Consider the following 14,499-nt stretch of genomic DNA (forward strand, 5'->3'; position numbering starts at 1 on the left):
ATGCTGAAAGACCCAGCCACGCTTCATCTTCAGTGCCCTTGCTGATGGAAGGAGGTTTTCACTCAAAATCTCACGATACATGGCCCCATTCATTCTTTCCTTTACACGGATCAGTCGTCCTGGTCCCTTTGCAGAAAACCAGCCCCAAAGCATGATGTTTCCACCCCCATGCTTCACAGTAGGTATGGTGTTCTTTGGATGCAACTCTGCATTCTTTCTCCTCCAAACACGACGAGTTGAGTTTTTACCAAAAAGTTCTATTTTGGTTTCATCTGACCATATGACATTCTCCCAATCCTCTTCTGGATCATCCAAATGCCCTCTAGCAAACTTCAGACGGGCCTGGACATGTACTGGCTTAAGCAGGGGGACACGTCTGGAACTGCAGGATTTAAGTCCCTGGCGGCTTAGTGTGTTACTGATGGTAGCCTCTGTTACTTTGGTCCCAGCTCTCTGCAGGTCATTCACTAGGTCCCCCCGTGTGGTTCTGGGATTTTTGCTCACCGTTCTTGTGATCATTTTGACCCCACGGGGTGAGATCTTGCGTGGAGCCCCAGATGGAGGGAGATTAGCAGTGGTCTTGTATGTCTTCCATTTTCTAATAATTGCTCCCACAGTTGATTTCTTCACACCAAGCTGCTTACCTATTGCAGATTCAGTTTTCCCAGCCTGGTGCAGGTCTACAATGTTGTCTCTGGTCTCCTTTGACAGCTCTTTGGTCTTGGCCATAGTGGAGTTTGGAGTATGACTGTTTGAGGCTGTGGACAGGTGTCTTTTATACTGATAACGAGTTCAAAAAGGTGCCATTAATACAGGTAACGAGTGGAGGACAGAGGAGCCTCTTAAAGAAGAAGTTACAGGTCTGTGAGAGCCAGAAATCTTGCTTGTTTGTAGGTGACCAAATACTTATTTTACCGAGGAATTTACCAATTAATTCATTAAAAATCCTACAATGTGATTTCCTGGATTGTTTCCCCCATTCTGTCTCTCATAGTTGAGGTATACCTATGATAAAAATTACAGGCCTCTCTCATCTTTTTAAATGGGAGAACTTGCACAATTGGTGGCTGACTAAATACTTTTTTGCCCCACTGTATATTATACACATCTGCCATACATATCTGTTTATAGTACACATATCTATATATTGTACATATCTGCCATATACATCTGCTATACATAATATATGCATCTGTCCATACCTCCTCATTCAACAGTGTAAAGTGTTTAAATACTTTCAATGTATTCCACATATGTATATATTTCACATCCTCAAATCTTTATTGTTGTTACTGTAAATATTCTTCTCTCTTTTTGAACTATTTTATTTATGTTATTTGCACCATGTATGTTGAGTTGTTGGAGGAGCACGCGACATAAGATTTTCATTGCCAACATATACGCTGTATCTGCTGTGCATATGACAAATAAAACCTTGAAACCTTGAAACCTTGAAACAGGGCGGATATATAAACAAAGTTTAATTTTTATTAACATTGACAGTTTGCGCATTTGCATGCCAGTGGTGTCAGAATACAGGAAAATGCATTTTAGATATAGTGCGGACAGAAAGGGAAGACAACACATCCATGATAACAATTAGTAGTTCAATCCAAGTTAAATAAACTTGTTGTTGTAACGGCCTACCTTGAGTACCTCCTCCTCTGTAGACCTACATCTGGTGAAGTTTGTCACATCTGTGACGGAGCCATCAGCCTCAACTGCCAGAGTTTTCACAGGTACAGACACCGTTACACCCATCAGCTTAGCAGTATTCAAGATATCAGTTTTCTGTGTAGAAAGGAGGACAAAATTATGAGAGTAAAGTAAAAATGTTTATATTGTTTTAATGGTCGCTGCAAGGTAAAATATTGATCAACTTTTACAAAGATATATGGCTATTATTACTACAGCATCTTTTAAAATAACAAGGATTTGAGTTTATCAAACATCTAGGCCACTTCTTCCTCTTTGTCTTCTTCACACCACAGCAGCTTGATTGACGAGAGCCTTAAGGAGTCTTGGATCGTAATGTTAATGCCAGCTCCCTTTAATGCTGAAGTAGATTGATCTAAATACTTTTTCACTGACGATCATCACTATTTCTAAGGGGACAGGGATATTAGGCAGAGGGTGTTAGCAAGACTACCAGAGATTAAAACACTTGCAGGCTCACAAACTTGATTCATTTAAATCACACCGATGCAACGCATAGGCACAAACTAGACAGATGTGCTAAAAAGAAATCTCTCAGTGATGATATTATATAATAGAATATATGTTGCTCCCTCTTTCTCAAACTCACACACCTGGATTAAAGCAAATCACCCCTTAAATACCCATTTGCCCACCTTGTTATGCACATCTGTGTCAATGCTTAGCCACTGCTTAGCTTTTGATACATCAAGACTGATTCATTTTCACTCCTCCTTCAACATGGATTAACAACTACTTTACAGTTTACAAGGTCTCTGATAAGGTCTTTTTAATCTATAATAGGTGGTGGCAAAGGAAGTGGGTTTTTTCCCCTCCTGATGCTTGTGGATCAGAAAACGGTAGGCAGATGTTCCCCGGCAGCTTCACATCGTGAACTCTGTCGGCCTGACAGCTGCTGACCGCAATTCAAAAGGGACATGTTCTAGTTCAGACCACAACACTGACCCATACATAAAGCCACTGGATCAAGGTTAGCGCAAACCCGGAAAGCAATATCATCACTCTGCAGTTCTGGCAGCACCACGCTGAGAGAGCTCCCCTTCGGATGTTTCCGCAGTAATCTGTCTGGCAGTGATCAAGTTCAGTTCAAGTGGTGCAGCTCCGTTTTAAATCTGCCTCTTCTCGGAACACAGTCTTATATTTACACTTATTTTATTTACATGTCACTGTAAGTGCTAAGTCCTTTAGAAGGCAACATGTCAATGAGATGGACATGAGAAGAACATTCAAACAGAAAATCTAACACGCAACCTTCTTTGCTGTGACGCAACATCCCCCATGCCTTTCCTTCAGCATTTAACAGTATGGTAATAAATGTGCTTTTTCTTGTGTAGTGCTGTTTTTATTTTGAAGCCACACTTCAGTTAGTCATGGTGGTTGTATGACAGTGTGTTTTGGATATTAAAACAATTATATCAATGCATGGTTAGAATGCAATTCGGTTTAGAAAATAAAATTCCCTTTTCCATATGGTGATCTGAGACATATGAAAATCTGCAGTGCAGACCTATAATCATTTGACAGGATATTTGCACTAACTGCAATGAAGTATTTGCATGCATCCATGTGATTATGCAGTTACACACAAACATAACCTAACTCTTCAGATTCATGCCACATTTCCGCCTCCTTAAGAAGTCTACTCATCGTTTGTATTTAAAAGGAAATCATCAGGATTTTTCATGCATGAAACTGTGTTTTAATAGGGCAATTAATATCAATTTCCTTAAAAGTGAGGTATTGGGAATCACTTTCATACTATGCCATACTGTTCAACCTATTGCAAAGCCAAGTAACTAGGTGTGGGGCATGACTAACACACATTTTAAACAGTAGAGAAATGGATACAAATATTGTCCTCACCATGACCAGAGGTGCCAGCCCCACAAAGTCTCTCTGGGTTGTGAAGATGCGCATTATGCCCACATCCTTTACGTTTCCTGGCATCTCAAGACGCCAAGAGATGGTCTGACTCTCTGCCTGCTCTGAAACATCTTTTGGCACAAAGTCCAGTTGCAAAACTTCCAGAAGACCCCTGTTTAGAGACAAAATTTGAAAAAGCACCTTACGGTTAGACAAGTAAAAGTATTTGGCTCACTATGGGAAATACAATGCAACTGTAGATGTAATTAAGAATAGAGTCATTAAGTTAGTGGAATTATAGAGTAAGAGTAAAACACCTGTTTTTGAAGACCTGTTTGCCTGTTGTTCTGTGCATGTATTGTATACATAGGCCATGCTGTTCACTGTTAAAATGTACCATAAATCAGTCCTAGTGTATATATTATATACATATGAATGAATACAAATGACACTAAATAGGATTTCAAGAGATTTTACAGGGTTTAATTGAGAGATAGTTCCAGTTTGATCACAATCTCAACTAAATACGTTCCACTGGTGTTCATTTGAATCATTATGTTTGTAAGTACTACAGTTTAATTAGATTATTTGGTTCAGTCTACTGCTAAATTACTAGAAGTGATGCAGGTAAATAACCAAAGCAAACAGGAGTAATTTCACTCTGATATTTTGTTATCAAACTACTGGAAGATGTTGTCCAGCAGTGGCTCAGTCAGTAGGGGCTTGGACTGGGAATCGTAGGGTCGCCGGTTCAAGTCCCCGAACAGACTTGAAATATGGAAAGTGGACTGCTACTTGGAGAGGTCCCAGTTCACCTCCTAGGCCCTGCTGTGGTGCCCTTGAGCAAGGCACCGGACACCTCCAATCCCCCCTCCCCATTGCTCCCCGGGCGCTGCACAATAGCTGCCCACTGCTCCTAGCACTAGGATGGGTTAAATGCAGAGGACCAATTTCACTGTGTGTGCTCTGCTGTCTGCATGTATGTGACTAATAAAGAGGGTTTCATCCTCCGATTCTATCTATCTATGTGATATTGTACTTTTTTTTCTTGGCGTCAAGGGACAAAGATGCTTCGATGCAAAAAGCAGATGAGATTAGCTGTGTGCTCTCTTGGTCTATGAGGGAGTGAAAGTAAATATGTCTATAAAGACGCTGCCAATGAAAATGAAAAAGATAGAAATTACTTTGAAATTTGTGTAAAAGAAACTCGGAGTTTAAAGTAAGAGAGAGTGCAATACACATGAGGACTCATTCAGCTTAAGGAAGAATAAGGTGAGACTGTGGAAGGAAGATTAAGTGAGATGGCAAAGACTTGAGCCAAGTATTCTGGTCAAAGGCCTGTCAAAGAAATGACATGTGATGTTATTTGATGCTGCAAAGAGTGTGTAGGCATACCTGCCAGTCGAAACAGATCAAAGGGAAAATGGAGCCCAACGTAAATGGAGCTGTGGCACTTTGAAGTGAGGCAAAACTTTGCATAAAGCAAAACAATAAACCTTTAGTACATAAACTCACATTACAAAATACATATATTTATAGGCAATCACAACAACATACCTATGAACATATAGAAATATTCACGCTCTGTTAAAAGTTACTCAGGAAATACATTTTCTTTTTGCTTGTGTGCATGCATACGCTTTTGAATGTGGTTAAAGATTTAAAGAAGATATTTTCAAATCAAGAATATTTATGAGTCTTACACTAGGGCTGATTATATATGTTGCTCAGGCATGTGGACTCGCAATTCAATTGGGATTTTTCCATGATCTCCTGCTGCTGACAGAGGGAAAGTGATGCCATGTTGAAGCTTGGCATAGAGAAACTTCTGCTGAGTCATTTCAAAGACCCCACTAGCACGAAAGGGAAACCAGGGAGCACATCAGAGGTGAAGTAAGTCTTTTGCTTATTATACAGTGTAAGAAGTTACCAAATTAAACGAAAAGCAGTTAGGACCAGTAGCCTGGTTCTAAAAAGGAAAGTTGGACCTTTTGAAAAACTATGTTTAATAGCTTTGCCAGCAAGAGCAAACTTAATACTATCTTCGTAAGTTTGAGTGAGATATTATGACGCTACCACCAACTGTGAGTTAGCTTAGCATAAAGACTACAAACGGCGGGAACTGCTTGAACTGTAGCACTAGAAATAGTCCGTTTGTACGCAGTTTTCTTTTGCCTTAGAGAAAAGCCAGGCTAGCGGTTTCCATTGTTTATGCTAAGCTAAGCTAACCGACTGTTGGCCATAGGTTCAAATCAACATACAGAACATTATATACATGATTTCCACGCTAAGATGGTATTAATTTTTTCTCATCTTATTCTTTGCCAAGAAAACAAATAATTGTATTGTACAAAATGTCAAACTGTTTTTTTTTTTACAACCTCCATAAAGGGATCAATGTTATAACCTATATGCCAAATGTCCAGTTGGACATTACTAAAAATAAGTAATTATTTTGAGATAATGGAATTTAACCATGTTAATGTCTTATGTGAGTCTGTGTTCCTCTAATACACGAGGTCATATGTGAGTGGAACCTTAAAGCATGCAAAATGAACTTGTTCCACACCAAAAAGTCTTGCATATTCTTGGAAATTGACCCAGAAAGATTTTTTTAAAAAGGATCACAAAATTCTGCGAGAGTGTGCGTAATAGCGAGGAAGAGAAACATAGAAGGGGTTAATGGCCCTATTTCCTGGATATCCATGTTTAAAGGGGGGTGTAAACCCCTGGATGTATCATTACTCCAAAGCACAGTGGTGGAAGGATGTGTGTGTGCATGTGGTTGAATGAGCTGTATGTGTGTGTGTGGGGGGGGTGTTGTGTGTGTCCTTGTGGAGAGCTCAGCACTAAGGACACACAACTTGGAATATCTCTCCTTCCTAATCTCCCCTTCTGAACGTGCAAGCGCTTAAGCCCGGATAACGTAGCCGTGATTATGGACGATTATGGATAAGTGGGTCGGACGGACGGCGGGTGCTCTGTGTATCTGTGGGCGGAGGGTTGCTGGGCAGAGGTGACTGAGGGTGTGTGTCACCACTAGCATCTGGCAAAACTGCTGTAATCAAATGGTGTATGTCATGTAAATCAGGCAGTGAAAGGGCTGTGAAATTAATATTCATTTAAGTAAAAGCACTTCAACTGATTTATTTTCTGCTACGGTTTAGGCTGTTTACAATTCTCATTGACACTTCATTTCAAATCACATCAAAGCCATTTGGAAAGTAAAACTGGTGATTCAACATAATAAAAAAATGACCAAGAATTCAGTTCTCGAGGTTAATGAAGTAAATTTAAGTAAGGTAAGATAATAACAGACAGTCAATATGAATATGAATGTAGAGAGAAAAAAGGAGGGTGCTTCAAGTGACTTGGATTATAGTTAGAAGATTAAGCATTTTCCCCTTCATTGTATTCACGTTTGCTTTTCTTTTTTTAATGAAATTTGTTTTTCTTTCTTATAAATGAAAGCTTAACCCGAATAGGAATTCAAAACCAAATCATTTATGAAAACTGTATAAACTTTGTTTTGGATTTAATCCTTTCATTGCTGTTTCATAATGTTGTTATTTCTGCAGGATCATTTTTATATTTTATCGAAAAATATTGGACCACATAAATGGTGTGTAAAAAGTTGAAAAGGGTATACATTTTCTAGAATTTTTGGTTCAAATGCATATTTTTTGAATTATACACTTGTGTTTCATCATTGAAACAGACTTAGACAAAACCCAATAGCAAAATTGTGTGTAATTGATTTGCATTTAAATATATATATATATATATATATATATATATCTTCAATGTTACATTTCACAGCGAAACTAATAATTGTAATGCTCCCTCTAATGATGCAGTCTGAGGCCACAAATGAATTATTTTCTGGTAAACAGTGAATATGTTATTTCCATGAAAACAAATAGATTTTCTTTTATAGTTGCAGAGTGGTTTATTGAAATCTTAGAAAATAAATAAGACAAGAGACAATAAGAAGTCAGAAAAGAAGAAGATTGTTTTTTTATTCTAAGTAGTAAGAACATGACTGACCTCCTTGCGGTAACAGCAACTTTCCTCTGGCAGACAACGGAGACAGTGTTTGGAGTCGCTCCTCTGCCAGGCTCCACTATGATGTCCCAAAGTGCTGAGTCACTGGGCCGCGCCGCACTGAATGACAGGCCCGATTTCACTGTTGTCCTGCAGTAAACACATAAAAGAATACATAAATAAGCCAGTGCAAAGAGCGAGTTTTAGTGACTACTATCCATACTTTTAGCAACATTTACTAACTAAAGTGGTATGTGAACTTTTTGACTGTACAAGACATTTTATATGTTTTTTCTGTGGCTTGAGTTTGGAATTCCTCGCAAACACACCCCAGGTAGCTCTGGTATAGGGTCATAACTTCTCCACTCTATTGTTGAATGTTTTTGGCGTACCCCAGGGCTATGTGCTCAGCCCCCTCCTGTTCACGCAGTTTGCCCATAACCACAAACCCCAACATGATAAATTATTTTCTGTGTTTGTCTGAAGAGACACAACCATACTCAGCCGGGTTACAATCAAGAGACTTCATATCAGAGAGTAAATCAGCAATCTTGCAGAGTGGTGCTCAGACAAGCAAAGCCAAGATGATGATTGTTGATTTAAGCAAAAACAGAGGCAAAGAAACAAACCCTGCTCTAAGTCAACAGAGCTGAGGTCGAGAGAGTGACAGTTTTAAGTTCCTGGAAATCATCATCAAGAATAACATGATAATCTCACATCTGAAAGATCTGCTTTAAAGACATAACACTAAGCACCCTGTCGAAATTGACTAATCAGAATCAAGTATTCACAAAGCCATGCAAAAAGGTATATATGTATTCCTTCATGTTGTGTCTAACAAGCCGAGTCACAGACAGACTGATGTGTTGCAGGCTGCCGGCAGACTGAGAATTAGCAGGGGTATTTATTCCCATTAGCCCTGGGGACAACTAGGAATCAGTTAATCATATGTCTGATTCAGACTCACACATCAGTCTGCTGGTAGAGTCAACTTATTATGAATAATGAGAATGGACCACACAGTCCTGGAGGTTCAACAAACACCAAGCCTTTGTTTTTACAAAGCAAAGGTCTCTCTGCTACTGTATATCGTCAAATGTCAAAGGACAGGGTCTTAGAGCAGTTATTTAAGGTTCAAAGTGATGAGACACAAACTGCCTCTAATCAATGTTTAAAATGCAATGATTCACTAATCTGCACTCACACAGACACAAAGCTACGGGGTGTGTTTCCAAAAGAGGCCAATTTCCTTGTGGTAGGAATTCAACGAGGTGCTGGAAACCTTCCAGATAGAATTCAACGAGTGCTTACTCAAGAGTATCCTGCGGTTTGTCAGCAGGATATTCACAGCCAGGATAATTAGAAAAAACTCAACCTCGATAAGGTGTTGTATTTGGTTTGGAAACTGTGAAAGCCTCTGGATTCAATTTGCTGAAACTTTCTTGAAATGGTGTGTAACATCCCTGTGTTAATGAGTAAACTGTAGCTAAGAGAGGAACGAAACAGAAAGCAAAACGAAAGCTTAAATAAACATATTCAAAACACCATTAAACTACTTTCACTTTTCCCATATGTTGATCCAAGGAAGGAGACATTAAAACATCCATTATATCTACAACAAATTTGGTTCCTGCCATCAGTACTTATGATTTATTATGGGTGTCAATGTTCTGCTTTCTAACAGCAGCTCTGTACCCCACCCAATTCATGGTCAGGTAGTGATACATTTAATGACAATAGCACGAACCAAAAAGTGAAGCAGAGAAAGGAAGATAATATACTTCGAAAATATTGTAGAAAGGCTTCGTTTTTTTTTAACTTATAGAATCTCAATAATGATTTCATGACAAGAGGCAACCTGAAGTTTTCCGAAATCAACCTGTCTCTTGTAACGAGCTGTAGAATCACAATTGTTATCAAGTATATGTTAAATGAAATAACAGATGGAGCTACAAAATCTATTCCTGCTACGTTACAATGAGGGTCAGTATGCATGCACTCATGTTCAGCACACAATTTTACACACACTGATTAGTAATCAAACAGCACCACACTGATCAATAACCATTGAGACAGGGTCAAGGACAGAGTTGTTTTGACAGACAAAACACAGCGGGCAATCACACACAACACGTACACACACACACACACACACACACACACACACACACACACACACACACACACACACACACACACACACACACACACACACACACACACACACACACACACACACACACACACACACACACACACACACACACACACACACACACACACATATCAAGCAGGCAAATCAAGATTTCTTTTTCTCGTTTTTAAAGAGACCCTATTATGCATTTGAGGATTTTACCTTTCCTGTTGTGTGTTACATAGGTTTTTGTGCATGACATCACTGTGTAACATGCTTCTTTTGGCTGGCGTTCCAACACATTGTACGTGATACACTAATGGGTGGGACATTACCAAGTAGTTGACCAATCACAACAGAGCCGGCCATCTAACCAATCATAGCAGACTGGGCTCTGGTTTCAGACAGATGGTGAAAAGAGGTGCTGCAGCTCAGGCAGTATGAGGAAAAAAAAGACCTTTTTAAAACATGTGAACAATAAGAGCAGAAAATACATATATGAACCTGAAAATGAGCATTATATTTCCTCTTTAGAACAGAAACCTAATTTTTAAATTTCTTTAGAGGGAATTTTAACGTACATTAATGTTTTTTTCAAGGTTTTACACTGTATTTTGCATAACACACCCTTACCAAGCTACCTACATCCATCAAGTCCTTTTCTCTGCTGCTTGTCTAGATAAGCATCACAGTGACTGCAGCACCTGATGGCCATCCTTCCCAGGGGTACAAAGCACTTCAGCGGGCTCCTATTGAGTGTGGAGGAGCAGTAACTCAATGCCAGAATCTCCCTGGATCACTGAGTTTCTCGCCCACTAGCAGACACAAGCCTCCCCATGGAGAAACCTCATTTCAGCCACTTCTGTCCATGCTCTTTGTCTTTGTCAGTCACTACCCAGAGTTCATGACCACAGGTTGGGGGGGGGGGGGGGGCAGAATGGATATCGACCGGTAAAGTGAACAACTCTTCACTGCTGTATGATGGAAAACAACAATCACACTCGCACGCAATCAGATCTACATAGTTAATCATGGCATTTTGCCAAGATCATCTCTACACTCAAGGGTTAACCGCTTGATTCATTTTCAATCAGGGCCACAGATTATCTGGCCTAACCCTGTTGGAGTGAACTCAATCTTGGGGCAAAGAGTGAAGTAATGCAGGGATTTCTCCCAGGAGGAATCAATCACTTTGCCAAGCTCCTCAGAGCTAGCCTTCAGTCAGACTTAACCGCACAGGCTCTGCCCCATCCTCTTGTCCGATCTCATTCTGGATGACGCAGTAGGTCAAAAACATACAAAATCACTGACCTGAGGGTAGGAACTTTACTTGGCATGGTCAGTGAGTCAGTGTTTGGAGTATTTCATGTGGGGAAGCTGTAAATCCCTCCAAATACTCCAAACAAGAGCAGATGTTAAAGGGTCAGCGTCTCTCTGACAAATCTTAATCACGTAATGTCAACAGTGTTAGCAGCAATGCTACATTCAGTTCAATGGGTCTGTGGGGAGGCATGTTTGTGTCTGTGGATGTTAAGTGACATTTCATGAGGGGTCGACTCACATACAGCCACAGTTTTAGCTATATGCTCTAAGGATTAATACACACATTTAATATCTCTGAATTTCTCTGCATACCAACACACATTACTGCAGTGTTGGTTGGTTGTTTGCAGCATGATATCACTTCCTCATGGGTTTAGAGAAAATGTGTCTTGCGTTTCAAACAAAACCATTAAGCCAAGTTAAAACTGGCAAACTTCACTGCGATGGCTTTACACACTACTGATCTGAAGCATTCTGATAAAAAAAAGGTTTCCCTCCAATCAGAGATTTGCATCAAAAGGCAGCGAGCAGAAATTTTGAAAACAGATTAAACTGCGGGTGTCGATGCGACAGGGCTGCTTTTATATTAACTTCACTTTTACCCACAGCAGTGAGGGAGATGTTAGTTATTTGTTTTCCTGCTCCATTAAATAGATGCATTATTTATGAAGTCAAATAACCAGAGAACCTTGTTGAACTGTTAGGGGGGGATATTGAGATATGGAAACCAGTGAATCATTTGCCAATTATTTCCCTGTTTATGGAAGAGTACCCTCCATAACTCCCCAACTAACTGAGAAGTTGAAGTAGACAGGATATAACATGTCAGTAATTTATGAAGCCTGAGAAACTGGCAGACAACACAAGTCATGTTGGCGCTGGAGCATTTTACTGGATAGCCTTGGTGGCAAGCCCTATCAGTATTCAAGTGCCTTAAGTAACCATTTAAATGCATGGAGCTTATCCTTCATGAAGACGCTCAAATATACTGTTCATCACTGCGATTCAACTTGGTTTCAGTCTCTTTTTCCGCTTCATATGTTTCATTGACAATTATTTTTTATGTCACTCCTTCTAAACTCTTGGCCCCTGCAGACTCAGCAACATAGTTAATAATGATCGTGTTTTCTGGGAGTGACATTTGAAGCTTAACACCCTCTTGCTTTATTTAGTTATGGAGGCCTAAAATAAAATCTTGGCATTGTGTGTAATTGAGATATCTTGTCATCAGCACTATGCAAGCAAAACAACCAGCAGATTTTACATTTTAAAACGTTAAAAGCAATGATTCAGAACTCTAGACCCCCACACACATAACAACAAAGACTAAACCCTTCTGTGCAATACTACTATATATATATATATATATATACACCGTATGTATCAACTTTTTTTTTTTTCGTTGGGAAAGTTCTTGAGAGATATTAAGCTGTCTTTGACTCTTTGCTGTAACTATTGTATATTTCCCTCTGTGAAACAAATAAAGATATTCTGATTCTGATAGACATGAGAGATACATCCCAGAACTGATCTTGACAAGAGACTTGACTAGATTTAATTTGATGTCTTAAAGACTATTGGGTCTCATTGTTTTTACTCGTAAAATAACCAGGATAGCTCCCTGCAGGCCTTCTGTAGGCGCGTAGTTAATTTATAGTCCATTACAACTAAATTACTTGGTTAGGACATTGTACAGAATACACACTTTAAACACAACTTTGATTCAAAATGTTTCAAGATAAAAAATGTAAAAAAAGGAACCTTGACTTGGCTTTGACTCCCCCTAAAGGACTTAAGACATTGATGTACTACCACTGACTATAGAGCTAACTTTGACAGCTCTGCAATGCACTATCCCTTTCAGCAGGCAATGTAAAATCTAACATTAGAGGACAGGTCTGTAACCAAACTGTGGTGCACGGTTCAAAACAGTGTTTAAACTCAAGGAATCCAAAGTACTTTAAACTTTTAACTGTCACCATGAGGCTCAGCAAGTCTTTGCTTAAGGCCATAAACTGTCTGGCACAAAACCTGCTGTGAAAGTGCAACTGCTCATCCAACTTGAATAAGGATATTTCCTCACTTTGAAACAAGTCCTTTAAGAACAGCCTGAAACAGAAAAAAGGTGAAGATCCCTCACCTGAGTGTGAAGGTTTCCAGGGAAGATGTGCTAGGCAGGAACACATAGAAAGTTGCAACGTCCGTGGCCTTTAGGGGCTTGGAAGAAGTCTGGACCACCACGGCGCCTCCTAGCCTCAGTCGAAAAAAGGTGGGGTTCCCTGGTGGAGTTTTGAGGAGATTGACACTTCCTATGCGCCTCATCGGTGTCCCGGCACCCCCAGAGCCTCCTCCTCTTCCACCTCTGACCCGTTGCAAGCTATCCTGCGGGGCACACTGGCCTGTCGGATCCCTCCGACTCTGAAAGTAGACATCCACAACGTTCCCCTGAAGCCCCTTTACTCCTTCTGTTTTTCCTGCTTCCCTGCTGGAGCTTCCTGACCGGCTGCCTGAGCCAAACCAGGTGGGTTCTGGCTTCAGCTGCGCCACACAGAACCCACTGGGAGATACCAGACATGCCCCACGAACCTCCTTCGTCTCCCAAAAGGCGTAGGCCGTCACACAGTGACCTCCATCCTTTGTTTTGGCTCTTGCGCTTTTACTGACATTATCCTCTCCTGACCCCATCCTTTCTTGCCCAACAGTGATGTCACTGCCTATGGGCATGTGGAAGAGGATCTTGACGACAGGGGATGATGATCGAACCTGGCGGACCAAAATGAATGGAAGGATGGTGCGCCCACTCAGCAGAAAGTCTGGAGGAACGGGGGCATCGACAGTCAGGGGGCCGAATGAGGCGTTGACAGCTGGCTGGAGGAGCCCTGCGCCTCTACCTGTGATGAGAAAAGTCTGAGCCTTTTGGCTAGAGTTCCGTGCTGGGGTTGGACTGTCCCGCCTCAGAAACACATGATCCACATTGAGAACCTTGAAGTTGACACTGGGGTAAACTGGTGACGGTGTGGAGGACGTGTCGATGTCCACAGCAGCCTTCTGACTTTCAGCAACTAGCAAGGGGAGAATAAAAAAGACGGGTTAGTGCAATAACTGCATGAAGGTTTAAATTCTGCTATTAGACACACACACACACACACACACACGCACAGTTGCAACTTACAAGATCAGAGATTTCAATTTTTAGAGCATGGCAGGATGACCAAGGGTGGACAAAGGGATCACAGCCGGAGGAACAGAGCAAAGGGTCAAGGACAGGATGAGTTGGGGTGCTACAGGGATCGATAAAAATTGATGGGGGCAGGTAGGTCATCTCGAGAAGCCGAGGGTGGTGAGACTCAGGGTAAAGGCAGTGACTCACTTCACCATGTAGTTCCTGAACTGAAAAAGGAGAGCGAAGGAAAACACAG

The 14,499-nt window shown here is 40.7% G+C and overlaps 1 protein-coding gene across 1 annotated transcript in view; it reads right to left on the reverse strand.

The window, feature by feature from the left end:
- Positions 1-14,499, reverse strand: part of LOC134868100 (transmembrane protein 132D-like) — a 31,732-nt gene that overhangs the window by 13,219 nt on the left and 4,014 nt on the right. Inside the window, 4 exon segments of the mRNA XM_063888989.1 lie at positions 1,648-1,791; positions 3,580-3,751; positions 7,627-7,773; positions 13,221-14,142. Coding sequence (XP_063745059.1) covers positions 1,648-1,791; positions 3,580-3,751; positions 7,627-7,773; positions 13,221-14,142 — 1,385 coding nt within the window.

Source organism: Eleginops maclovinus, chromosome 8 (genome assembly GCF_036324505.1).
Source record: "Eleginops maclovinus isolate JMC-PN-2008 ecotype Puerto Natales chromosome 8, JC_Emac_rtc_rv5, whole genome shotgun sequence".
NCBI classification, from domain to species: domain Eukaryota; kingdom Metazoa; phylum Chordata; class Actinopteri; order Perciformes; family Eleginopidae; genus Eleginops; species Eleginops maclovinus.